At 46.2% G+C, this 25,666-nt stretch overlaps 1 protein-coding gene across 10 annotated transcripts in view; it reads right to left on the reverse strand.

Annotated features, from left to right (window-relative positions):
• MRAS (muscle RAS oncogene homolog) overlaps window positions 1–21,994 on the reverse strand; it is a 40,758-nt gene extending 18,764 nt beyond the window's left edge. For 2 of the 10 annotated variants that reach the window (XM_030454408.1, XM_030454417.1), the window contains exons 1-2: window positions 21,220–21,306; window positions 1,511–1,724 (exon numbers count right to left, since the gene is read on the reverse strand). In XM_030454408.1, coding sequence (XP_030310268.1) covers window positions 1,511–1,703 — 193 coding nt within the window. In that variant the 5' untranslated portion in view covers window positions 1,704–1,724; window positions 21,220–21,306. Of the gene's footprint in view, window positions 1–1,510; window positions 1,725–17,256; window positions 17,272–19,237; window positions 19,311–21,219; window positions 21,394–21,652; window positions 21,731–21,922 lie in introns of those variants that run through there. The other 8 variants (XM_030454409.1, XM_030454412.1, XM_030454410.1 and 5 more) reach the window with 8 other exon arrangements.
• Between the last annotated feature and the right edge of the window lie 3,672 nt (window positions 21,995–25,666).

A 25,666-nucleotide genomic window follows, 5' to 3' on the forward strand; every position in this document is an offset into this window, starting at 1 on the left:
TATTCTCTCCTATCAGCTATCAACTACTAAGATACTTAAAAAAAAAAAAATTGGCAAGATTAAGTTATTTGGGTTTTTATTAAAACACTGAGTAAATGCTTCTTTAAGGGCCTCTGGAGCTATTTGTACTCAATAAATTGTAAATTTTGCCTAGGGAAGTTGTGGATGTTCCCTCCCTGGAAGTGTCCAAGGCCAGACTGGATGGGGTTTTGGGCAACCTGGTATAGTGTAAGTGAGGCTAAATCTATTTTAGTTGCATTAGTGGCCACATACAAAAACACCTGGCACAAAACATAGGCTTGCTTTTATGCATTAACTAATTGTATACAGTCAAACAAATCTTCTAACATTTAACAGCAAGATTCCCCTATGGCTGTGGTCAGTCTATCTCTTGCTGCACAAAGTTGGAGCTTTAGGTAATTTAGGGCTTTTTCCTCACCTGCAGAATCAAGAGTTTTTGTCTGTTTGTGGTTTTGTGGTGGGGTAGCTGGTTTGGTGTTTGTTTGCTTGTTTGTCTTTTGTTGCTTGGTTTTAAAAGTGTGGGTTTCTTTCAAAGATCTGAAATATTTTGGTTACAGCAGCTCTCCAGACTGGTATCCTACCTATATTTAAATGAAACAGAAAAGTAGATATGAAAACATCACAGCTAATGATAGGAGTTAGGAGGTGTTACAATTCCTCACTGTCAGTGGATGACAGTTTTGATGTTTTTGGTTATAATCCTCATTCAGTTATCCACTCTCTGTTATTTCACAGGGGATGAGCCTAACTGCAATGAAGTATCACTAGCAATAGCCACTGCATAGAATCACAGAATGGTTTGGGTTGGAAGGAATCTCTAGAAGTCACCTAGTCTAACCTCTATGCAGTAAGCAGAGAGATCCTCAACTACATCAGGTTGCTCAGAGCCTTGTTGTGCCTCACCTTGAATATCTCCAAAGAAGGGGCCTCAACTACTTTCCTGGGCAACCTGTTCCATTGCTCCACAACTCTCATGTTAAAGAACTTGTTCCTAACATCCAATCTAAATCTACTCATCTCTGATTGAAAACCATTGCCCTTTGTTCTTTCACTACAGACCCTCACAAACAGTTCCTCTCCAGCCTTCCTGTAGGCTCCCTTCAAGTACTGGAAGGTCACTATTAGGTCTCCTCAGAGGTTTCTCTTCTCCAGGCTAAACAACCCCAGCTCCCTCAGTCTGTAGGACAGGTGCTGTAGTTCACCCTTCACAGAAGCCTACCCAAAGTGTCTATGATGATCTACAGGTTTTTACACTCCTGCAAGAAACATTTCTCTGAAGAACTGGAACCAGCACAACTGGAAACAGATGCTTTGCTGGAGATCAGCAGCAAACCAACCACCACAGATCACAGTTTGCACTCAAATTCTTGGCAGCCCACAGTAGAGTAGGAGGGACACGAGGGCACAATACATCGTGGGAGGTACCAAGGTCTTTTTGCACGTATACTCAGCTAGAGGGGAAAGAGGACCACAAGAATACCTTGCTTACCATCAAGAATTGCCCATTGCCCATCTATTTCTGTGTGCTTCAGGTAGGAGTCTTCGATAGTTGGGTCGTAGTCTGGCACAAAAATCTTCTGGAAAAACTGAATGGTGAGAGCACTCTTCCCCACACCACCATCTCCAACCACCACCAGCTTGTATGTGGGAAGGTTTTCGCTGGGAACAGCACTTGTAGCCATGCTGCCAGTGTGCTAAACCTGCTGGAGAAAGAAATTGCCTCCAGTCACTTGACAGCATGAAAAGAGAGCAACATGCAGAAGGCAGTACTGACATGCAAAGTCTCTTTGGAGAGAAGAGGCAGCACCTGCCCTTCCCAACACCTCTATCACAACTTGGACCCATCACTTAGAAGCACAGACAACCCCACTGCTGTAGCTTGTTCACTTCTGCCTTGTCTACAAAGATCATTAATTGACACCAAATGCATGGACAAAACTTTTTTAACCCGAGTATCTTCCCTAGAGGGGTTGGATATAACAGAAATCACCCTGGCTCAGTGAAGCTGTCAAGCTCCACATAAATTCTAGTAGCCAGTGATCAAATCACACTGAGAAGCCCGAGCTGTGCTATTCTCCACTGTTTACCCAGGGCTACACCAAACATGAAATGGTGTGTTACATCCTGGGCCCAGATCTGCAGGCAGAACCAGTAGTGATGAATGAAACTGGTTACAGGTCCAACCTTGCCTCTGACAGCAGTTGAAAACACACTTAGCTGTTCTCTTCTCCCTCGTGTCCAAGTTTAAGAAATAAAAACAAAATGGCAACACCCCAGGAACACCAGGTAGGTTGTGTGGTTTTTTTGTTTTGCTTTTTATATAAAAAAAAAATAAATAATGCAAATAGCCTCAGATAAATAGGTTTCTGTGGTGTGGAGAGACTGGAGAGCAGCTTCCCCTGCACTGTGGTCACACCAGTGCCCTTAGCCCGCCTGAGCCGCAGGGGAACTGACTTTTAAAAGAAAGAAAAAAAAGATTCACTGGCTGCAACTGGGCAGTGGCACAGTTGTGCACTGAAAAGAGAAGAGGCAGGCACTGATGAAGGGCCCATTTTAACACCCAACAGCACTGATGGTTTATTTAAGCAACAGTCAGGCCAGGTTTTGTATGTATGCCAGGGAGGGCAGGGCCATGGGCAGCAGTGATGCTCACTCAGATCATGTGGGAAATGGGTGGCTACCTCCTAGACTTGAATGACCACTGTATTTTCAAGGTTTTTAGACAGTTAAAAAAAATGATAAAGCTCAAGAGAAGGCACTGGATTTTCTTGGCACTGGTTTTCTTGATGCCAGCTGCCCAGTGGGGGAGCAGCTGTGGTGACACCTCTGCAGGAACCTGCTCCTATCCATTCTGGTTTTGCTCATGCCTTTTGGGCAGCAGGCACAGGCACTGGTAGGTGCTGAGTGGTATGAGGACTGATTTAAAGGGAATCTCCACACACTGTTGGCATCTTGATTTGTACCCCTACTACCCCAATAAAGGTTTTGGAGGATTTCCCAATAGGGACAGGAAACATATGAATTTCAATTAGATTTCTTATTTTTGCTTGGAAGACCAACTTTTCTTCCATCTAGCTCCACTCAAGTCTGACAATCCTGACAGGCTCTTTAGGACAGAGACCCTAGCTAACCCCCACCCCCACCCAAACACATTTGATGACCAAAATTTCACCCTGTTCTTCTTTTCATGGCAGGGTGGCTCTGACAGGCAGTATGAAAGACTGATTGTTACTGACACAGTGAGGGATAGGCCATGGATGTGAAAACCATACCCCATTTGTGCACAATTTTTGACCTCATCACAAACACACAAGCTAGTGCTCAGCAGACAAGCATTACATTCTCACTGACATTTTGTAAAAGCCCCTTTAATGCACTCATAAGAAGCCTTGAGCTTGTCTTGCATGAAATGCTCCCCAAAGTACTAGGATAATATTTAGCCCATTGTACAAACTGTGACTCTGCCCAACATGCTTATGGATTGAATAAGGGCATTTGCTTCCCATTGTTTCCAGAAGTTTGGTCACAGTGTACATCTAAGCTACCAGACTAGATATTATGTTGCTTGGGGAGAAGAGCAAGAATTGAACAGGAAAAAAAAAATCATAATTAAAAAAAGTCAAGAATTGTAGACTGGTTTGTTGAGCACAACCCCCTGTATTTTAGGTGACGCTAGCATGAACAGAGGAAACCTTGAGAGCCTAAAGTTTATCTGCTTCTGCAGAGATGTTTCTATTGCTCATGGAAACACTCCTTCTCTTGAGATGGCAGATCCCATGCTCCCAGCGTGAACATACAGAACATAAACCCTCCAAAAGCCAAATACTTCAGTCCCTCTACACCTTCACCTGCCCTGGTAACCAGAGCAAGAAGACAGCTCATGCCTTGACATGATTATAATCTAAAACAACCAATAAATCAAACCCTAAAAAAGCCATATACCACCTCCTGGAAAACTTTAAATACTTCCAAAGCAGAACTTCCACAGGGGCTGGTTACATTGCACAAGACTCGGGATGATTTTCATGTATTTTTGGCAAGAGTACTGACACAGTCCTCCTCAGACTGGAGCAAGAATAAGCGTGTTTGCTGTAGATGTGACTGAGAAAAATGAAGCACAAACTTTTTTATCTATTGTCTGAATACAAAGCAGCATGTGGTAATACGCTAATAAGCTCTGATGATAATCATCTTGCAATTTATATAGTTGTTTATTTTGAAGGAGCCAAGACAAGGATCCATACCCTATGCTGACGAATGCTGTCAGGGCTCTGGTTCAGTCACTGGAAGGAGGCTGATTTATACTACTGACTTCGTACACACTGACAAGATCTGTGTTCTGACAGCAGGAGCCAGTAATGCTGAGACAGTAAAAAATGTGGCTACTTCTGGGATAGACTGTAAGGAAAAAAGAGAAAGGCTGACCCAAAAGTGTCACTGAGACTGAGCCTCTTCTCCAAGAAGCATTTTTAATGGGTGTAGAATAAACTGCACCAACCCCCACTTACCTGTCTGGATATGTGGATGGAATAGAAGGGCTGAACTATTCCCTTGGAGCAGCCAAGCACTACAAAAAACACTAAAGATAGGGAAATTCAGCTTCGTTGGTGCAGCTGGACCACAAAGCCCCAACAAGTTACCACAGCACATGGAGACGGTGTATCTACCCCCTACCCTTGTTGCAAACTTGCCTTGGATTCAAGTGGGACAGATCTCAGTTTGTGTAAATAATTTTAATTTCTGTTCATCTGAACAAAGGTGTGGCCACATACAACAATAACAAAATCGACCTCATATATTTGATATTGGATGTACAAGCACCCCTATCCCTAGTTCCAGTTCTGGTCTCCTGGAAGCAGAGCTCCCATGTCAAAGCAGGTCAACGAGCTCAGAACCAAGCCCTGGATTTGCAGGGGAGGTTAGTGACATTAAAGACACCAGCTCCGTGACAGTGATTTACAGTCTCCATGGCAACACGGGACACAAATTGCTTAACTCTCTTATAAACGTCAAGAAAAAGCTGTAGCACAGGCTCTGTGGGAACCACCAGCTCCCTTCTTCTCTGCTGCAGCTCTCCAAAACTGACACCTTCAGGAACTCTGTGGCCAACAGGCTGAGATTTAGCATATACTGAAGTTTATGTATGTGTGCTGATAAATTCCATCAGCCCACAGACCAAGGGAATTTTTCTGTCATTGGCTTGCTTTGGTCCACGGACAGCTCTTCAGATGTGCCCTGCCAGAGCTCTGTGTACCTGAAGACACCGACCTCACCTGAGGCTGAGGAAGTCTCACAGCTGCTGAGGCTGCCAACTACTCCTACAGCTGCAATTAATAACTCTTCCTCTACCCACATCGCACTCATTTACGCCCTTTTACCCGGCCACTTTGCAAGCATTAGCAACTCCTTGCAATGCCTCCAGGGCTGAACCTCTGCAAGATCTGAACACTTCCCTCTCTGTTCCTATTGCAGACTGCTGGCTGCAGCCACACAACCACCGTGACACACCCAGAGACACTCGCCAGGTACCAAAATAGTTCAGCTTTATGTGTTTCAGGCAACCCCTTGGACTGGGAGCTACAGAGAATCCTTGAAATACAGGAGGCAGCTGCCTCCCTTGAGTCATGCTGATGAGGACAATGAACTTCAAGAATTTCTCCCTCAAGTAGGCATGACCGTGCCCCAAGCCTTCAAGAGCCAAAGGACCTGTAGGTGTAAGAACAACCACTACCAATTATTATTAAATAAAGATGATTAACTCTTAGCTAGGTTTTTTCCAGTCTGTCAGATTTTCTGCCTGGTGAATGCCTCAAAAAGGACACACCATGTAAAAGCTGGACTGCATGCAAGTCTTCAGTGGGAAGTCAGTGTGGAGGAGATCTGTCACATGGAAAGCCAGAGCCTGTCAGCCTTTGTAGTGCTGGCATTAAGCTGCTCAAAACCCAAGTAAAATTTCAACTCTGAGGTTTTCTAGTATGGAGGATCCTGCCAGGTGAGAGCACTCTCAACTCTCATCAGCTTCCAGGACATCTGATGGAACCCAGCACCTGGCAAAATCTGCAAAGGAAATTACAGGCACTTCCTTTTGGAGCAGTGATCAAAGCACCATCAGATTGCTGCTAACAAGGAGAAAAAAAACCAACAAAAAACATAAACCAACCATTGCTTAAAAATAAAATCCTCAAACCAGCAATAAACATCTGCAACTGTTTGGGTTTTGAATTTGGGGGACATAGCTGTGGATCCTGGAAGCGACCTTGTGAATTCTACTCCAGTGCAAAACGATGCTGTACCTGAGGGCTATACCTGAACTCCTCACTGGCTTTCTGTGCCAGCCAAACCTTTTCTCCTTTTCCCCTCAAGATCACATCACCTCCCCCACCACACAGACACTGCTCAGATTTACTGTAAGAGAAAGAAAATACACTGGGGGAGTAATGAAGCACTTGAGATTCAGACAAAAGGTAGCTAAAGGCAGAAGCTGTCTGATGAGTACTTGGTAGTTATTTCAGGAAACATGGAATTATAGTCTGAACAAATAATAATAATAAAAAGCCATGTCACTGGAAATTGCTTAGGTAGCAGGTGGTCCCCTGTCTCTCCCCGATGCGAATCCTTAAGCAATAGGAAGGAGCCCTTGCTGTGGCACTGAGCAGCAGCTTTCCTGTGGCCACATTGGGCTCAGGGGCTCACTCGTATTTACGTGGAAGCATATGCTGGTCAGTGTCCTGATGTGTCTGTAAATGCAGCACAGCACACATCAGTCCTGCTGACACAGGTCACCCCAAGCAAACTCTACTTCCCCACCCCAGCTCCTCCTCCATCTCCCACAGCTCCATTGATCTTCAGCCTGCTCCCCTCAGCAATGCTATGCCCTTTTCAAAATACATAAGAAGATTCCTGTCACTCTGACAAGCCAACAGTCTGGTGCAGGAGCCAAATTATTATTATTATTTCAATTAAAAACAATACTTAAGTTAGATTTGGGTCATCTGTAGGGCTACAGCACTGCTGCTACGGGTTTTGCAGGAGAATCCAGACACACCACCAGAAAGCAGCTCCATGAGATCCATTCTGGGGTCTCCCAGACCTTGATTAAAACTGTTTGCCATTTCAGGGTGTCTGTTGGAGGCTGACCCAGGCCCTTTGTGGAATGAGAGCAGCCCTGCACACTAACTGGGGCCTGAGGATGCAGATGGCTCAGCTGCTTTTACTTCCATCACTTCTCTTGTGTTTAAATCCACCACCCCTTTCCTTACTCGTTTATTTCCAAAGCTCTTGGGAGACATCAGGGGATGACAGATTCCTGTATTACTCTAGAAAATTCTTTGCTAGTGAGGCCAGGAATGCCTCTCCTATGTTATCATGGAACTGATGAAGCTGACCTAAACATACTGCACCAAAAAATCAAGATAGCCAAGATGTTCTCCTGCCCTGCCCAGCCAGAGATAACACAACAAGAACAAATTTACAGTGGAGGAAGCAGCTTCGAATTCCAATAACTGCCCTTCCTGCTCGCACAATCCCTGGAAATGGGCAGCTTCCCTCCTATATATCCCAGCCTGCTGACACACCAATAAAAAGACCCCAAATCCACTGCCCTGGGTGGTTTTGCTGCTCTCATACCGGTCAACAAGGTTTTCCTGGGCAATAGTCCAGTGCTGCAGTAGCACTTGGTTTGCAGTGAGACACTCTGCCACCTGCATGGTGGCCCTGCTGCTGGTGGCACAGCCAGATGTGTGTGGCACAGCCCTCCCTGCCTTGGCCAGCATCACCTCAGGCAGGCAGAAGTGGTCCACAATAACAATCAGTGCATTGCAGCATGGAGCTGTGGGGGGATTCCAGGCAGGGACAAGACCTGCCCAACACAGACTATCCTCACAGCTCCACAGCCCCCTGCCAAAACAAGGGGTGCTTGACAGAATCCTGACCAGGCTCTCCACAGAGCTCCTTGATGGCTCATTGTGCTGTGGTCTTACAGTCAGGATGCTGTGCACAGGGCAGGCACAGCTGAGCCAGTGCACAGATTCATGGCACCTACTGATGCATGGAAGACAGAAAAGGTACAGAGGCCATCTCATTCCAGTCAACCTCCTGCAAATTATCGCACTGCATTTGGCTCCAAGCTTGTCTTCCAGTGAGGCTCAATTTGATATTTAATGCTTTTTACATCTCCAGTGTTGCTACCAGCTGTCTTTCAGAATGTAAATGGCTTTTTAAAGACTCCCGTCTCCCTCCTGGCAAATGCACTTTGCATCTCTTCAGACAGCTGAAGGCTGTGAAGGTCCCTGGATGGGTGAGTTCTACTGAGTCCCAGGATGATGCTCCCCCTCTAGGAGCAGATGAGTGAAGGTGAGAAGCATGAATAGCATGGCTATTGCCAAAACCTGTACTCTTCTGCAAATCTTCTCCGAAACTTGACTCATGGCTATGCCCTTTTTTAGGCAAAAAGACTATTGCTGCCCATATTCTATGGAAAAGCAGACAGACTGCCCATTTCCCTCTCTGCAATGAAGTGTTCCCTGTGACCTGAGGCAGCACAGATGTTTTTACAACGCTTTTACACCCCTTGGCACAGAGCAGGCTTGTAGGGCTCTCGATTTGCACAGGCTCCTGGGTCAAGGACAGTCCTCCTGGCTCCTGCAATTCATTTAATACTCATTTACAGGTCCAGAACTGCCCAGAGCATGCTTGTCAGTGACATGGGAGCTTTAGTAAAGCTTCACAAGCATGGGCTTCAGAAGATGAAGAGCCATCTCCCATGTTCATATACACACCACCTACCACATTTACCCTAATAGGCACTTGGCAGATTTTTAGGTAGAATTTCATGACTCTTAATCCCAGAACTACGTGGCAGGCTATTTTCCAGGAATTTCTCAGGTCCATGTCATTACTCTGTCACTTAGAAGACTTCAAGATCTCATCACTGGCCCAAGACCCATAACACTCATTTTTTCCAGGCTCATTACAGTGTCTGCCAAGAGCATGAGCCTCTTATTTACGTACAATGTGCTGGGGAGGCGACTTCATGCTTGGCAAATCCAACACGTTTGTCCAAAAGAGGAGCATGAGCAGAGCTCAGGGATGATTACCAGGGCGAGAAGAGGGATAGGGGGGCAGGGAAACTCCCTTCTCTGCCCTACATATGGTGACACAAGGCTCTGCGAAGCCACAGCCTCGCCATGAACCCACCTGAGGACAGGGTGCATTTATTCCATCAGCATCCCAGACACCTGCCAGGACAGTCCCAGAACCTCATCTCCACTCTTTGTCGACCTTCTCAGCTGCCAGCTCTCTCTCTGCTGTCCTCCTCCTGCTCCCTGCCAGCCTGGGCAAGCCCTCCCAGTGGCAAACTCACATACACACATTATGCTCTGGGCAACTGGCCAAACCACCCTTGAGGAACAGTTTACCCACACATGACTCAAGTCCTCCCTCCTATTGAGGGCACTCAACCTGCCAGCACCAGAGAGAAGCCCCTGTGAGGATACCCCTTTGAAAAAGATGTACAGGGGTCCCAGCTGGTGCTGCTCGGTACCTGTGATTCACTGTTGGACACTCAAGTTTCTTCTTAAGTGTCACAAGAGGATAATTCCATACATCAGAGAGCAGCAGCTGAAATCAACACAACTCTGAAAGCACTCTATGGGTCAGCTGACACAATTTCAGACCCTTGTGGCTATCCATCACCCTCCAGTTTCAGCACAGACCTTCATAAGGATACCCTAAGCCTGGTTCCTTCTATGCTCATTCTAAACTCCCGCCTCAACTTTTAAGTCATTCAGCCTGCTGCAGCGTGGGAGGGTATATATGTACATTCATTAACACTTCCATTATGTCCCGTGGTTTGGCAGGTGGTGCTGCATTATGGATTTAAACTGTGCCAGCAAGTGAGTCTACAGCACTTCACTGGATTAGTATGCAATGGGAAATCATACCTCAAAAGCCTTTTGTGCTCTTGTGAAGCACCTCCAGTGAAGGAGGCAAACAGTGGGGGTCCAACCACTGCTACCTCTGTGCAATCACATCAGAAATTCACTGACAACTTCAGGAAAAGATAAAACCCTAAAAAAATCAATTTCCATTTGAGAAAAAGAAAAAGAAAAGGAAAAAGAAAAGCAACAGCAGAGTCTCTCCCCAGTTAAAGGAAAAGGGAGAGGTATGCTCTTTGCTGCCACTGCCACAAAGCATCTTTCACACACATTAAACAGTAACATCTGCTTTTGCCCTACAAACTAGCTCTAGCATTCACATAGGAGAAACACACCACACACAGTTACACCTATTTCAGAAGTCAGCCTTGAAGGTAACTCAGCCTCCCAGTGCCCCATGCCAAAGATAATGCCTTCTGTCTAATCATCAGGCTGCCATTAACAGATTTCCAGAACTGTGCAGTCAGATTCCCTGAGGGGATGCTGTCCCAGAGGGGAGATGTGCTGGGCTGCACCGAGCCCACTGAGGACCTCTCTCCCTTCAGCAACACAGACAGCAAACACAGCACCCTGTACTGGGAAAAGGTCAGATAAGGAACTTTGATGGGACATGAGGATAAAACATTAGTTAAATGTATTAGTATCACCACGTTGGCTCCTCATGTACTGGGACTGGACACCCTGCCTTTTCCTTAAATATGAGTGGTACTCCATGCAGTTGGACCTACTGTGGCACAGAGCACTGGCTCCCACACAGATACAGGACATCTGTGTTACCTGGGCAAAGGGAAGGGTCATTTCACAGGTAAGATAACAAATGAACTGAACAAAGCAGAGTAACTGGACAAGGTTTCCGAGTCCAGACTCTTGAGGTCAAATCAGGATCAACTTTCAAAGCAGAATCCCTGATCAGCTCTTCCAGGGAACGTTTTGATTCAATCACTCTCTTCTCCTGTGCTAATAGTTTCCTTGGCTCAGATTCTCCTGAGTTTTAATCCCCTACAGACTTTTTTTTTTTTTTTTTTTTTACCATCCACCACATAGCTATTCTGCTGCAATGTCACAATGGAGGAAAAAAAAATTAAAAAATCAAAGTCTTTTCTCAGAAATAGTGGGATACAGCATTGTGTTGTCCTGACCTTACTGCAGATCTCATGCCATTCATTTGCTTGGATAGTGCCATTATTTTTAAACACCAAAGAGCAGTTGCCTTATTGTTGGAAACTCAGGTAAATCTCTCATTTGCATCATATCTTATGTAGAAGACTCACAAACAGGGCAAGAAATTTGGATTTGACCCTTTTTTGAACTGCTAAGTCCTCCCTAAAGGACATTCACTCTACTCATGGGTCTTTTTCATATGCTTCGGTACATTCAAGGGTAATGCAAAATTAAATTTTAACTCAAAGACAACTGTAGATATTCTTATGTATTATCATGAGCTATAATACAACATGGGATGGTTTACCCTGATGATGTCATGACATGCTTTTTTGCATAAAAATCTATCTATTTAAAGCACAGATAGAGAGAGCATGGATTGCAACCACTTGGGGGAAAAAAAAAAAAAAAGCCCCAAAGCAATAAGGGCTGGTAAGGGACAAGATTACTTTCATCCTGCCACAGCATGTTTCAATTTAACCACTGCACCCCTCAGCACTTTTTGTTCATATTCTTTTACCACACAGACACACAAGCTTGGTATCCGCCCAGCTTTAGGAAGGGGAAATGGTATTTTGGGTCATCAGCTCCACCCACCCCTCCACTCGACAAGGCTTTTGAAGTGCATCGTCTCAAATAGGAACAAGAGCACCTTAGCCTGGGGTCAGAGGGCTTGGGAAGCTGGAGCCTTAGGCTGGGAGGCATTTTGGCAGTCCAGTGGCTTCATCAGAAAGTCCCTCACCTGCCTCTGCCCATGAGGACAACCCTGAGGCAGCTGCCTGCCCCTTTGCCCCCAACACAGATGCAAGCTCTTCCTCACCTTCACCAGAGCTTTCCTCATAGCCTTGAAGAGGGCAGACCTCTGCCCACCACCTGAGCCCAGCAACTCTTCACCTCTTTGGCTTACACAATTCCTCTTTGTCCCTTCTTACCTCCCAGCTAGACCCATCCACCACTTTTGACAGTTCCCAAGCCCATGCAAACTGCAATTAATATATATTTTCTTTTCTCTCCACAGACAGATGAGAGACAATCTGACCTCCATACCAGGTAACTGCTCCCAGTGTTTTGTAAAGCAAAAGGATTAATTCTTACCCTGCACAAAACCAAACAGATACTTCAGCACAGGATATGCCTGAAAACACAATTTTTCTGCTTTGCTTCAACAACCTAACATATAGTCTTGTGAGGGTGGTATGTAAACAACAGGGAGTGACTTGCTGTGCTCAGGAGACCTTATAAAAAGAGTTGTATTTCTCTGCCCTCCTAGATCCAGTAAGTCATCCCCATGAGGTTCAAAGAGTTTCTGAAGCTCGGAATTGAAAAATCCAGGGACTAAAATAGGTTGCTGGAGATCTTTACCAACAGAAAACTAGACAAACTCTTCCATTATTTAATAATTCAAATCCCAGATGCTTAATTAAACTGACTTGCTACATTGCAAAAAGAATAAGAAATTATATATCCCTAAGCTAACTTTGCTGATAAATGTGAAAGACTTCTCACTCTCTGCAGGCATTCAGTCCAAGCCAGACTTCTGAAGATGCATTTAGTACACCACAGGTAACTCTCACGTAACAAAACGCTCACAGCTAACAGGACAAGGGTGATCTTATCAGCCATTTTGCAGAATGAGCAGAGGAAACAATGCTGAGTGAACCTCTTAGCAGAGCTTTTCAGACTCAGCCAAACCTCAAGAAAAGCAAATGGTCTGCTCAGCTCCTCATGCTTGCTATTTTGCCTGTTTGCAAATTAAAGTTAAGAGCATCCACAGCATGTGGAGGAAACAGAGAAATCTCTCTCCCACAGCTCTGCCCTTGAGCCACAAAATGCTTTCTGAGAGAGGAGCTGCAAGTACTCATTCAAGTCCACCTCATTGCTACAGCTCATTGTAACCTTCAGAGTTAGAATCTTTCACCACCTACTTCTAAGGTCTCCTCAGGTGGAAGCAAAGCAGGGCATTCAGAGGATGGGCTCAAGAGATAGCTGCCGTGTCCTCCAAGGACAGCCCTGTCAGATGCAGACTGGTGTTGAGGCAGGTACATCATGCAATACTGCACCTTGCACTGTTGCCTCACAAAAACAACTCACAACAGCTTGGGTTTTCGCCAGACCCTAGCGCATGTCTCCTCCTCCTCCAAGGTTAGCTGGGGACTCCTGTCCCCACCAAATGCCAACCTCCAGTCTGCAGCTCAGCAGTGAGCACTCCTGAAGAGAAGGGATTGCTTGGGTGATCTCCCCCTTCCCTGCTCACCACCCCACAGCACTGGCTCTGTGAATGTCCTTTGTGACTTTCTGGGATTGAGTGCTGGGTACCGAGTAATTTTTTCCCAAAGAGTCCTACTTTACAGATAGATGTTGCCCACATGGGAAGTCTTGTACTGAGCACTGGTGGCACTGGTATTTCCATACCAAATCTTACACAAGACATCAGGCATATTTTCTGTAGACCACAGTCTCTACTTAATTGCCAGCTGTCTCTGCAGACCACTCAAGAACTATTTGGGTATGTTAAGTAGAGATGACGGATCCGATAACAGTGTCTGGATGGGCCTTAAGATTAAATTCCATCTGAGTCTTGTTACTTTTTGTCATTTCATACCTTTCTGGAGTCTTTCTGTGTCACAACAACCAACTGGTAAAGAGCTTGTATCACAGGCTCACAAACTTAGAGAAGAAAGTCCGCTGGACAATTTTTTTTGGAGTGAGAGGGGTCCTGGAGATAAGCTGCAGCAGATGCTTTAGTAGCCCTTTAGAGGGAAATGCCAATTCAAGAAAAAAATGGAGGGCATTCCCACTGCACCAATGTCCATAAACATCCTTTTAACTTGGTTTGGGTGGATCTCTGTTCCAGCTATTGTATATCAGACTCATCATTAGGCTTTGTGCTTCCAGCAAAGCAAATACCAGATTCCTATTCAAAAACTTTTCCGCTCCTCTTACATTTGTAAGATGAGCAAGTATTTGTTTCCACAAGCCACAAGCTTTTATACTCTTAGAGTCTCTTCTGTTTTCTAGTGTACCCCTCAAAAAATATACTGAAGGAAACTTAAACATGCTCATTTTCATACCAATATGACCAATTCTTAAAAACAGAACACCCAGTAAACCTGAATATTTCACTTTAATAATTATTTTCTGCTCATTTTTAGACTACTCATTTTAGACATTTTTAGACATTTTCTGGGCACACTGCACTGTCTGGGCTTGGTAACAGTGACTCTGTCTCCATCCTCTGTTCTTGGCCCACCCTGCAGTGAAATCCCAGTCCTAGTTCTACCTCTGCCTGTGACCAGAGCTGAGCCAGGCTGGCAAGCAGGCAGTGGGAAAGATGGATTTCCTGGCACTCCCAAATAGAACAGTATTTCATCAAGAAACTTTTTAAAAAACCCAACAAAATGAAAACCAAAATCCACTCACACTTAATTATTAAGTGTAAGCCAAATGAATTAGCACTGAGACATATCAAAGCAAAAATAGCTGAACCCTGGCATCCCACTGTCCCTACGAGGCTCTGAAAGGTGAGCTGCAGCAGCTTGTACCCCCACGGACCCCAACCTTAGCTCTCTTCATGCCCACAGCTCTACTAGAGGAGTTGGCAGCTACTGAGATGTGCCCAGGCTCTGCCTGCTCCACTCCGGGTGTGGGTACCTGCTCCTGTGGTGCTCCAGGCATGGTGACATCCTTGCCCTGGCTGTGACTCTCCAGAGGAGCAGTAACCACCAGGAAGGTCGTATCTCTGCTGCAGACCCTATGGGGCTCAGCAAGTGCCACCAAAGCCCAAGCCCAGGGAAGCTGACAATACTGAGTGCTCCTGATTTTTCCCAATAATATTTCACTGTAACCAGGACAAGGTACATGAGAGGGCCCCGAGCGAGGCACAGCATGACTTACACTTGATTTCATCTGGCTTTAGTTTGATCTGTAAATCCTCTAGACACTTCACATGAATGTTACTCAGCTCCTGCTGCCTTCAGCCTCACAAGAGGTAGACATAAATACTGGGCATTAGCATAGCTCCCCATGACTCATTTTCCTCCTTTTTAAATATAGCACCCTATAAATGTGGATGCATTCTGAGAAATAAATCTCATATTGTTACTGTTCACCATGCAACCAAAACAACAAAATTCCTTCTGCTGTCTTTGCCATGACTTCCCCCCCCCAAAATCAAAACACCAATGCCCCTCACAAGGACAGCACAGCCTCCCCCTCCATCAGGGGGCCCAGGGATACAGTATGGTAGCAGCAGGCATGGAGCCAGTGGCTTCATCATCAACACAGGCACTCACATCAACTCTCCCAAACCGAGCTGGCTCTAAGCACAGGAAAAGCAGGGATTTGCCCAGAGCTTTTACTAGCTGTGAAGCAGCCTGTGCCAGCATCAGGGAAGGCAGGCTCACTGAAGAAGCATCCCTATATGGGGAATGGATGCTCCCCTTTTCCTGTCTTCCCTCAAAGGTACATCATCTTCCTCCTTACATCACCAGATCTGAGCTCTACTCCTTGGAAAAGCCAAACCCAATGCTGTCTAGCCAAGGAAACACCTTGAGCAGCCTCAGGAGGCAGGAGGAACTGAGGAGAACCTGATGGGAAGAGCACGGACTAGAGCCGAGTAATTTTGGTGGGAATTGAGACCCAGTTTCAGCACCGTCCTGCCCGTCCTGCCACAGGCTTGGCCATGTGCTGTTTCCAGTGTTACCGAATACTCCAGTTTCCCAGCTGTAGCAGTGAAATAAATAATTCCCTATCTCACAGGTCCATTGAAAAACAAACAGATATTGCATTGCAAGTGTTCCAGGAATGCTTTAAGAATTGCACAAGTACCAAGACTAATCCATCACTTCTCAAAAAGAAGCCTAAGACTGATAGCAAATTAAAATCTTACCTACACAAACATAACACTAGGGCATGCAAGGCTGTTTTCTTCGTTTATCTGTTTCTTCTGATAACCACATTTGCCCTGGTGACTCAAACTGTTCCAGTCACAAGTTGTTTGAACTCAGTGCACCAAATTGTGTCTGAAGAAATAGACTTTGCTCTGCCTACAACGAGGGATGAAACATCATTCTCCCTGCTGTCCTAAAGACACAGCTGAAAATCCATGCTCACATCCACCCTGCTGGCAGGTGACTGAGCAATCGACACTCTGACATCTTCGACCTCTCTGGTAAGACTACCTGTGAGAATCTGTTTTCCACAGTATTTTCCTAATCCTTTCTTCAACCTCTGTATTGAACATCTGAAATGAGTGAAATGGCAGAGCTGTCACACTCATCCTAGAAGCTGTCATTTTATAAATGTGGTAACAGAAGCCTTTTCTTAAAACTTCCAGGAGTATGTGTGGCTTAAAAAGCTGATTCCTGTTTAAAATAATAACTAAGACTCTTGGGAATCCAACTCCCAAAGTCAAACAGGTAGTTCTGAATATATTACCCTTTTAGAGCAATTATGCCATCAAAGTTCTAGTCAAAAGCTGAAGAGTGTTACTAATATTTGCCCATGAGTGATCCTGTAAGTGAAATACCTTCTTGCTTTATTTACACTCCAGTAAATCAGAAAGCAAACCAAGACTTATTTTCACATACAAGAGTAACAGACCTGACCCCAAGAGACACTTGGCAAGGTTAAACCACAGCCCAGGCAGAAGGTTTAATGTAAATTGGCTGCAAACTGATGCAGTTGTACTGGTTTTCACTGGAGATGATGGAAACTTGGAATGGCTCTTTGATCTTCAGTGGTCTAATGCCAGCCACTACATAAACTAATGATCTCACCCATCATATTTTATCATTACAAGTCACCATTCAGATGAGGAACCATCCCCAGGAAGTCCCAAGAAGACACTCATCTCTTGACAAAGAGCTAGGCAGATGCAATCAGGACTCGGCCATAACCAAACACAAGGAGGAAAGAGATCAGCAAACCATTGAGGGCATTTCCCCTACCTTTGGGAAAATACAGGTTTTTTCCCCTCCATGAAAGGAAGGACCCACTTCAGGTAGGTTTAGCAAGCTAATATGAGGATGAGAACAGTTGTACAGTCAAGAAAGGCTTTCTATGAAATGATGTGGAATTTGCAGGGACAAAGAAGGCTCATACCTTGGAGGGCTGGGAGGGATAAGGAAAGAATTCTTACCACGTTGCATAAAGCTATATATGGTACAACTTTCTTTCCAGAAGAAGACCTTTGGAAAGAGAAGGCATGGCAGGCAAGGCAGAAGTTATGTCATCTAGGAGAAGGTTAAAGGGTGTCACTACACTTATAAATCACTCTATAGTAGTAGCAAAAGTATAAAAAAGTAGTTCAAAATTTTAGTTTCAAGCCCTCCAGTGGCAAAAAAATGCCAAGGTAAACAACATCTAGCCAAAAATTAACAAAACCCCTTAGTTGTAGAAGTACTGAGTAATTCTGCTGGTCAGTTCTGACTAGAGGAGAAGCAGTAGGAAGCGAATCCAATCCCAGAGTACCTCTGACACTTAGATGCCTTCTGAACTACCTCAGCATTTGCTGTATTTATGCTCCCAACACACCCCACAAAGAAGAAACTTCTACTACCCCATTTTAGTAAGAAGAAAATTGGGCACAGTAGAGGTAGATTCACCATAATGGACATATTTAAGAGTTGCTGACCTTACCAGCCTACCCACCTTTGGGCAGCCTGTGACAGAGAAGGTACCTGGGGGCAGCTTTCCTACCCCTTTAGCCAGCTCCAGCCATTGGACTACTCCCTCTCATTAAACCTATATGTCTGTGCACCACTAACCACAACCTACTAAAAAACTAGTGTCTGAAGCAGTAAAATTAGCAGGAAAGTCAGTACTAAGTACCATAAGTACTGTAAGTACAGCAAACCACTTAAAAATATCATTAACCTCCCCCAACCTCTTCCCTCAATCATTATTTCAACAGACATGTTTTTATATAATCATTTCATCATCTAAGAACAGGTACCCAGGCTGCCATATCCCTATGCAAGATTTCCATACATATGACTCCTCCACTGACATTTTCTCATATATACATGCATGCATGGATTGGCAATTGCCCTGCTACATTCTCAAACAGAAAAATAAAAGAGTCATAAATCTCAAAAAAATAAGCATGCCAAAAAATTCAGCATCTGAAGTTACAGCTGTTCTCTGCTCAGAAAGAGCCAGTCATGGTTTCTTGCAGATGTTATTGAAGTCAATGGACTTGCTCTAGATTTACTTTGGATGCAAACACGCAGGATGTGACCCACTGGGCCTTCTTTTCCCCACAGAGAAAAATACAGCCAGTGACATTCGAGTAGAACAGGAAGGCTGTACTCCCTTCCCCACTGAGATCTTCTGTCAAGTCCCTCTGTAAGCAACAAGAAGCAGTAACTCCACCAAGGAGTGGGCTAATGTTCCTCCCAATCTGCCAGTCCCATGCTCATTCTGTTTTCACTTGGACCAAATCCTTCCAACCCCTTCTGTTTTACATTTAATTAAGCATGGGTGCCTCAGACACTAAAAATAATATTGTTGATCTCTGCAAGGTCATTTTCAAGGCATGTTTCCATTTCTTTTAACATGGCTTCTCTTCCCCAACCCTGTCTAGAGTACTGTCTTGAAAGCCTGAAAATGAATTCCATATTTTCCATACTGAGTCTGTCCTCCCTAGCCTTGATATAGTTATTTACAACCGTAAAAGCTTATGCAAACACCACCACCATGCAAAAACACTCCTCTCTTTGTTCCCGTGTTCCCTCACATTTGTTCCATGTTCTCTCATGTTAATATCCTCCATCTCCAGGGCCTGAAGTCTCCTCTACATCTTGGGCTGCACACTCCCAAGGTGCAATCCCCCTGCCTCTGCCTCCACCTCTGCAGGTAAGAGAGGTAAAGGAATGCACAGCCATGAAGCAGTTACAAGGCTGAGGTGAGGGCAGCTGCCACATGTAGGGGCACCACACAGACCTAGAGCACCTATGCAGGCTGTGAAGGCTGAGTGATGCTGAGTGAGAAGCCACTAGCTATGACAGAATGGCTGGAGCAGTACAAAGCAAACAAACCAGGCAAAACCAAATTGAGACTTGTCCAGTTGAAGACTGGACCTTAAAACTTTCATAAGGCACACTGATGAACTGACTCACCTGCACTGAGATGGTCAGCAGGGATGCCTGGCTTGGCAACTGCTGGAGGTGCACAGAGGTACTTGGCTTGAAGCTTGAACCCAGCCACAAAAAATGTCACACACAAAGAAGGAAGATAAAAAAGAAGGGACAGAAATTAACACAGCCAAACAGCTATCCTCAAGGTGCCCCCCAGAGTTAAGAGCAGAAGGGAGTTTCTGCCCTGATGGTCTCAGTAACGAAGCACCACTGGCAGCACATGGTGTGAGCTCAAGGGCCATGCAGGTCTAAGGTACAGGACACCATTTCTGTCCACACTTAAAGAAGAGTTCTAAGGAGCCACAGCACGATGCCAAGGATAGTGATTCATTATTCATTTTTTCTATATTCACTTGTCCTTACGTTGCCCTCACATACTACTTTGTCAATGCAATACCAACTCATGTACAGGACTCATGCTCCTGCCCCCTTTCAAGCCCCCAAATGCCAAGCCTCCCTAAGTGCCAAACAATGTGTGGGGAGAAGGAAAGAAATGCTCTCTAACTATGAGATGATACAGTTCTATTTTTCCCTTTTGTTAGCCTCAGCCCCAGTTTAAGAAAAAAAAAACACTCAACACAACACATATCAAAACCTCCCCTCATGAACAAGCTTTGTTTCTGTGAGTCTTAATTCCTCTGAAAAAAAAAAAAAAAAAAAAAAAAAAGCTTTGTAAAACCACCAAAAACTTCAATAAATTGAAACTTCCACTTAATTTCTGTAAAAAGGGAGGCTGGGCAGCTCTGACCCTGATGCAGCTGCTCTGGTTTGAGAGTCATGCTGGTGGGGTGTTTGACCCTCTGAAATCTGGGCTACACACTCCATGGTATGAAATACTGAGGTATGACTATAAAGTGAATGCCCTTGTTCTTAGTACCAACTATTGTATGAACAACAGTTTCCAGATAAGACATAAATTAAATCGTTCCAGTCAATAGCATCCCTTTAAGCATGCCACCAACATCTTAACTCACCTTAACTTTACTCAATTGTCTTAGATTTTCAGACTTTTGTAACATTAGGTGACTAATATAGACAAATGCCAGCTGATGAGTGCAGAAGATTTGCAGCTACCTGTGTTGAGGGTCTGGACTTCACTGTGCACTTTGCTACGGTAGCAAAACCCCCGCCCCTAACTTGAACCACCGTGGCATAGTGTCTCAATTTGTTTCACAAAGTGACTGTCACAACAAAGAAAATTACTACAACTACATCCAGCTAAGTGCAGGATGCTGAGACCAGTCCACCCAGAGTCTAACTCTTAAGTTGATCCTCCACTTGCAGCCAGCATTGCTTTATCTTCATTTCTCTGGGAAGCAATTTTCTAAACAATGTTTCTAGAGCTCTTAAGCCACTAAAACTCAAACAAACAAAACAAAAAAACAAAAAAACCCCAATTTGCAATGTTTCTTCTTTTCTAATCCGCAGCAATCCCAAGCACAAGAGCTGAAAAGTCAGTGTCCTTCAGCTGTGTTTCAGCTTTTCTTAAATCTGAAAAAGTAATACCAGGAAAAAAGTACCTCCTCCTCTCCTTGTTTCTTGGTAGTTAAAAGGTAGCACATACAACTTCCTTCTAAAAGCCTAGCATATAAACATTAATCTCGACGCTTTCACGAAGTATTTAGTGGTCCAAGAGCAGTTTCAATGGAAAACAGGAGATCTAGCAGTACACAGTACGGAGGATGTAAGGTCAGAAAACGACTAGAGTGGGTCTAAATCTGCTGGGAGGAAAAGACCCAGAACACAACAAAAATCCAGCAAACCTTCAACTCAGAAAGACCTTTCATCACACAGTGTAACTCGGAGTGACCCCCTCTCTCCCCCCACCCACAGCCAGAAGACGACATGACCATAGCTTTACATAGCCACTTTTCCAGCGTCCGGCAAGGAAGGAAGAAAACACAACCCCCTCCCCATCCCCCCCAGGACATCGAAATCCCACCCGCGGCACAAGGCGACCGTACCGTCCCGAGCCCGGCAGTGCTGAGAGCGGCGGCTCCGCGACGACAGTCGGCGATTGCCCCTTCCTTCTTCCCGACAGCGGTCTCCGGCCAGGGACAGCGCCGGTGCCCGGGGATCGCTCCTCCAGGCCGGGGGGAGCTCATGCCAGAGCGGGGCACCGCATTTCAGCAGCAACGCTGGGGGAAGAGGAGGGAGGGAAAAGCCCCGCCGCTGTTACCGCCGGGTGCCGGAGTGATCGCACCCCTCCCACGGGCTTCCCATGCCTGGAAGAGCCCGTGAACTCCTCGCAGCGCAACCCCGCAACCCCACAACCCCTCGGCTTGGCTGGGGGGTGGGGAGAAACGAATCAAACAGAGATTTATTGGTTTGGGTTTCCCCCCCCCCCGCTAAAAGCACCACCCAACCCCCAGCCCCTCTCCCCCAAGTCCCGCTCACCCGGACTGACAGGGCCGCGCCTTCAGTGCCCGCCCATGCCCGCCGAGAGCCGCCCGCGGCCGGGCAGTGCCGCCGGCCCCCTGCCCGCCCCTTCCCGCCCCGGCGGCCGCGGCGGGGAAGCCCGCACTGGGCCACCCCTTATATCGCCGCGGCGGCTGCTATAAATAGCCCGGCCCCGCCGCCGGGGGACGGCCCGGGTGCCGCCGGCGAGGGTTTCACAGAGGCGGGCGGGCCCCACCATCACCTGCGGTCCACCGACGGATTTCTCACTTTTTGTGGCCTTTCGATGTGGCTCCCCGACGGGCACGGGGCGGCGGCGGCGCCGCTCCCGGGGGGAGGTCCGGGGCCCGCCGACCCCCGGCGCGGCAATGGGCCCGTCCGCCGCAACCGCCGCCGCCGCGTTAAGGTGGACCGCGGCGGCGGGAGCGGGCGGCGGCACCTTAAAGCCGCCCGGTGCCTCGCTTCTCTCCTCTCGGCACCCCGCCGGGTTGTGGCTGAAAAGGGATCGGACCGACCCTCCCTTCGGGCCGCGGGGGTCTGTGCAGCCGGCAGAGAACGGCGAGGGAAGGAAACAACCGCTTGTGTGCCGGCGGTGCTCGGTGGATGGGGCAGCAAGCGGAGGGCACAGGAGGTTTCGAACGCAGTCCGTGGCACACGAAGGCGGCACACACTAACCCATTAAGAGCCAGCTACTTTATGTGCTTACAGACATACACGCTGATACTAAATACGAGGAAGCCTTCCCAGTTTTTATAGCAATAAGAGAATTTGTGTTTAATGCAGCACGACTCGTCCTGGATGGGACTTCGCAGGGAGCACACGGGCAGTGGTTACGTTTCCTAATTTCTCTGTGCCCGTGGCACTGGGAGACAACAGAAGCAGCGCTTCACATTTCGCCTGCAGACTCTTCTGCCGCTTTACACCTTCTCCTTGCAGCTGGCAGGAGCAAAAGTTCTGCTTCTGCGTGTGCACTCATTAATTTACACACGCTGCCCTCACAGAGGCTGCAGGCAGTCTCTACGTGGGAATAATCTGTGTCAGTAAGGACAGACCCGTCTGGCTGTGCCCTGTCCTGCAGACTGCTCAGGCATGTGACTGCCCGGAGCATCTCCAGGGGCTGCATTTAGGCTCTGGCTAAGTTACCTTGCTAGGTCACAGCCCAGGACCGTGTTGGTTTGCAAAGCAGATGCATAAGACTCTAATTGGTTCTTATAACTGAACAGCCCCAGCTCTCCTGTGCCAAATTAGCATTACTTACACCCCAGTGCTCTCTAAAAATGTCTAGCCAAGGGAATCCAGCACTGTGCTGTGGCCTGCACAAAACAAGAGAGCCTCCATGCTGTCTTTCCATGTACATGAGAGGCAGAGAGGAGCACACTTCTGTTTTACAAACAAGATACACAGGTCTGCCTCAAAATCTGCATTGGTCAAGCATGAGCAGACCCACAGCAAGAGGCCACAGCCGGGCACCCGTGCCGGCTCACCCTGCAAATTCTTCACTTATCTCACCAAGAATCAAGAAACAGGAGGCACATAAGAGAGAAGCCCTGCAGGCCAAAGTGTGGGACAGAGGTGTTTTTTTTCACATAAATCAACATTTGGGCTTGTAAGACAAGAGTGTGTAAACAAGAGTCACAGGTTCACACCTGAATTTGGTGCAAAACTCAGCTCCTCTGCTGGCTGCAAATTTTCCTTTTCCTGAGGGCAGACTGTTGGCAGCTTTCTTTAGCACACTGATAGAGAGGGCTGGGGACAGGAATCTGTTTTTTTTTCTGTCATCATCACATCTTGTCATGAGCAAGGGCAGCACTGGCAAAGCTGCTGAGCAAAAGCCTTTAGTAAATCTCAAAACACAGCAGGTTGTTTGTACACCGTGGAAGGTGTGGAAATGTCACTGAATGCTGGGGACACAGCAGTCCTGGGACCCTTAGGCCAAAGGTTTCAGGTTTAGATCTTCAAATTTAAGCATCTACCTTTGTATCTGGGCATCTTAAAGGGATCGTACTTTAGAGCAGGCACATTTCTGCTTCTGTGGAGATAGCTGTATTTTCCAGCAAAGCCTGATACTTTGACACCCAAACCTGGAAATATCTGATGCATTTCATGTCCAAGTCAGTAACATCCGAGAGGAAAAGCCCATGGCTTGGCTCCTGTACACTGGGTCTTCGGGCTATTCCTCAGTTCTTAGTAGCCCTCCTGCCCATAAGGAATACTAAAATTATGTAAGGAAGAAAGCCAAAAACTTCTTTCTCAATTCCAGCCAGTATCTGGAGCAGCATTAAATTTCTTGTAGTGCTTATTAGTTAACAATATTGCTAAAGAGGAATTGCTGCTGTGGTTGAGTCCTTACACAATACAACTCCTATTTAAGTGCATTTTTGTATCCTGCTGAGTCACGCCAAGGAGCCCTCAGACAAAACTACTTGTTCAATTTGACAGTAGAGGCAGTGGTAGGAAGAGCTCCCCCTTCAGCAGCCATCCCTGGGGGTGTGTGTGTGCACAGGATGGGCAATGCTTCAAACCATAGAACTTAATACAAAGCTAAAAGAAAAAATTGCCTTAAGATTTCAGCCAACAATTCCTCCCATACATTTTTAAACACACACGACATTTCCAGTCTCTTTCAACTTCGCTTTATAGATTAAAGTGACCATTCAGTCTCTGAACTGCTCAGGTCAAACTGCACTTCAGGCAAACTGTCTCTAAATGAGAGGGCACTTTATTTATATAGCATAATATTTCACTATCAGAGCAAGATGAATGTGACTGTTTATTGTCCCATATTAAAGCTGAGCAGGTTAATGCAGCATGAGCCTCTAGGCTTGTTTTGCTGGCAGCTGGGGACTCTTCCCTTGCCTGCCTCTGGCATGCTGTGTGCAAGCAGAGGTCTGCAGTGGGTGGCTGCAAGCACAGGGAACTGCAGAACACGGCAGCAAGGCAGGAGCTGTTTACAAACACACACACACACAAAAAAAGCAGTATCTACTCTGCAGGAACAGTACAATGGGTAAGATGTTTGCCTGTGGAAGTTTCTGCCAGTGCCACGTAGCCTGGGATAAGAGGTCAGTGGAGTGAAGGCAGAGGGTGGAGATGGGATCTGAGGAACAAGGAGGCCCTCCCATGAGATAACAAGGCACTGCTGGCACTCTGGGCAGCTGCATTGTGCTGGAGCAGGGAGCTGTGCCCAGCTGCAGCCCACAGAGATGCAAGCATCATTCTGCACTGGGTCAGATCGTGCTAGAGGGGAGACCCACGCACCTGGCCTTTTGTGCTGAATTTGAAGAAGAACACAAGGACGCCAAAGCCTGTGCCATGCCTAATGTCTGTCTCAAATGAAAGACAAAGGAAAAAGTTGAGGTGCTTTGGTGATGTGCCAGCTGGATTCAAATTTGCATGAAACTAACACAATAGTTTTGTTGTCACTGTAAGTCCAGTTCGGCAGATGTAGCAAATCACTCCTTCAGGCTATGGATGAGAAATATTGCTGTGCATCTATGGACTAGAAACAATGAAGCTATAAAAAAGAGACATCTTAAACAGCTGAGATTCATTTCACTGGATTTCTGTATGGTGCTTGGCACGGGCTGCAGTAAAGCTACTTAGGAGTAGAGGACATCTAGTGATATTCACATGCAACTACATAAACCCGATGAAAGTTCACACGTGACTGCTTAAAAGCCAGGGTGGCTAAAGATGGGATATGGTGTGGCTGTAACAGCTGCAAGAGGTCCGGGCCAGACCCACCACGCAGTACTCTCTATTAATGGGTCACAAAGAAGAAGTCCCCAGGAAGTTTTATACATAGAAAACATGCAATGAGGACACAGACAGAAAGCTCAGGGCAGATGGTGCTGCTGCACCTTTTAACCAAGATGACATGACAGGGAAGTGCAGCACTTTTATTTCTACAGCAAAGGCCCTGTAAACAGGAATACAGAAATGAAAATCAGTAATTTTCTTTTGGGAGTCTTTGCTCTTCTCTCAATTTGCCTTTCATGTGACTTGCCCTGAACA

The sequence above is a fragment of the Calypte anna genome, chromosome 7, assembly GCF_003957555.1.
Source record: "Calypte anna isolate BGI_N300 chromosome 7, bCalAnn1_v1.p, whole genome shotgun sequence".
Taxonomy (NCBI): domain Eukaryota; kingdom Metazoa; phylum Chordata; class Aves; order Apodiformes; family Trochilidae; genus Calypte; species Calypte anna.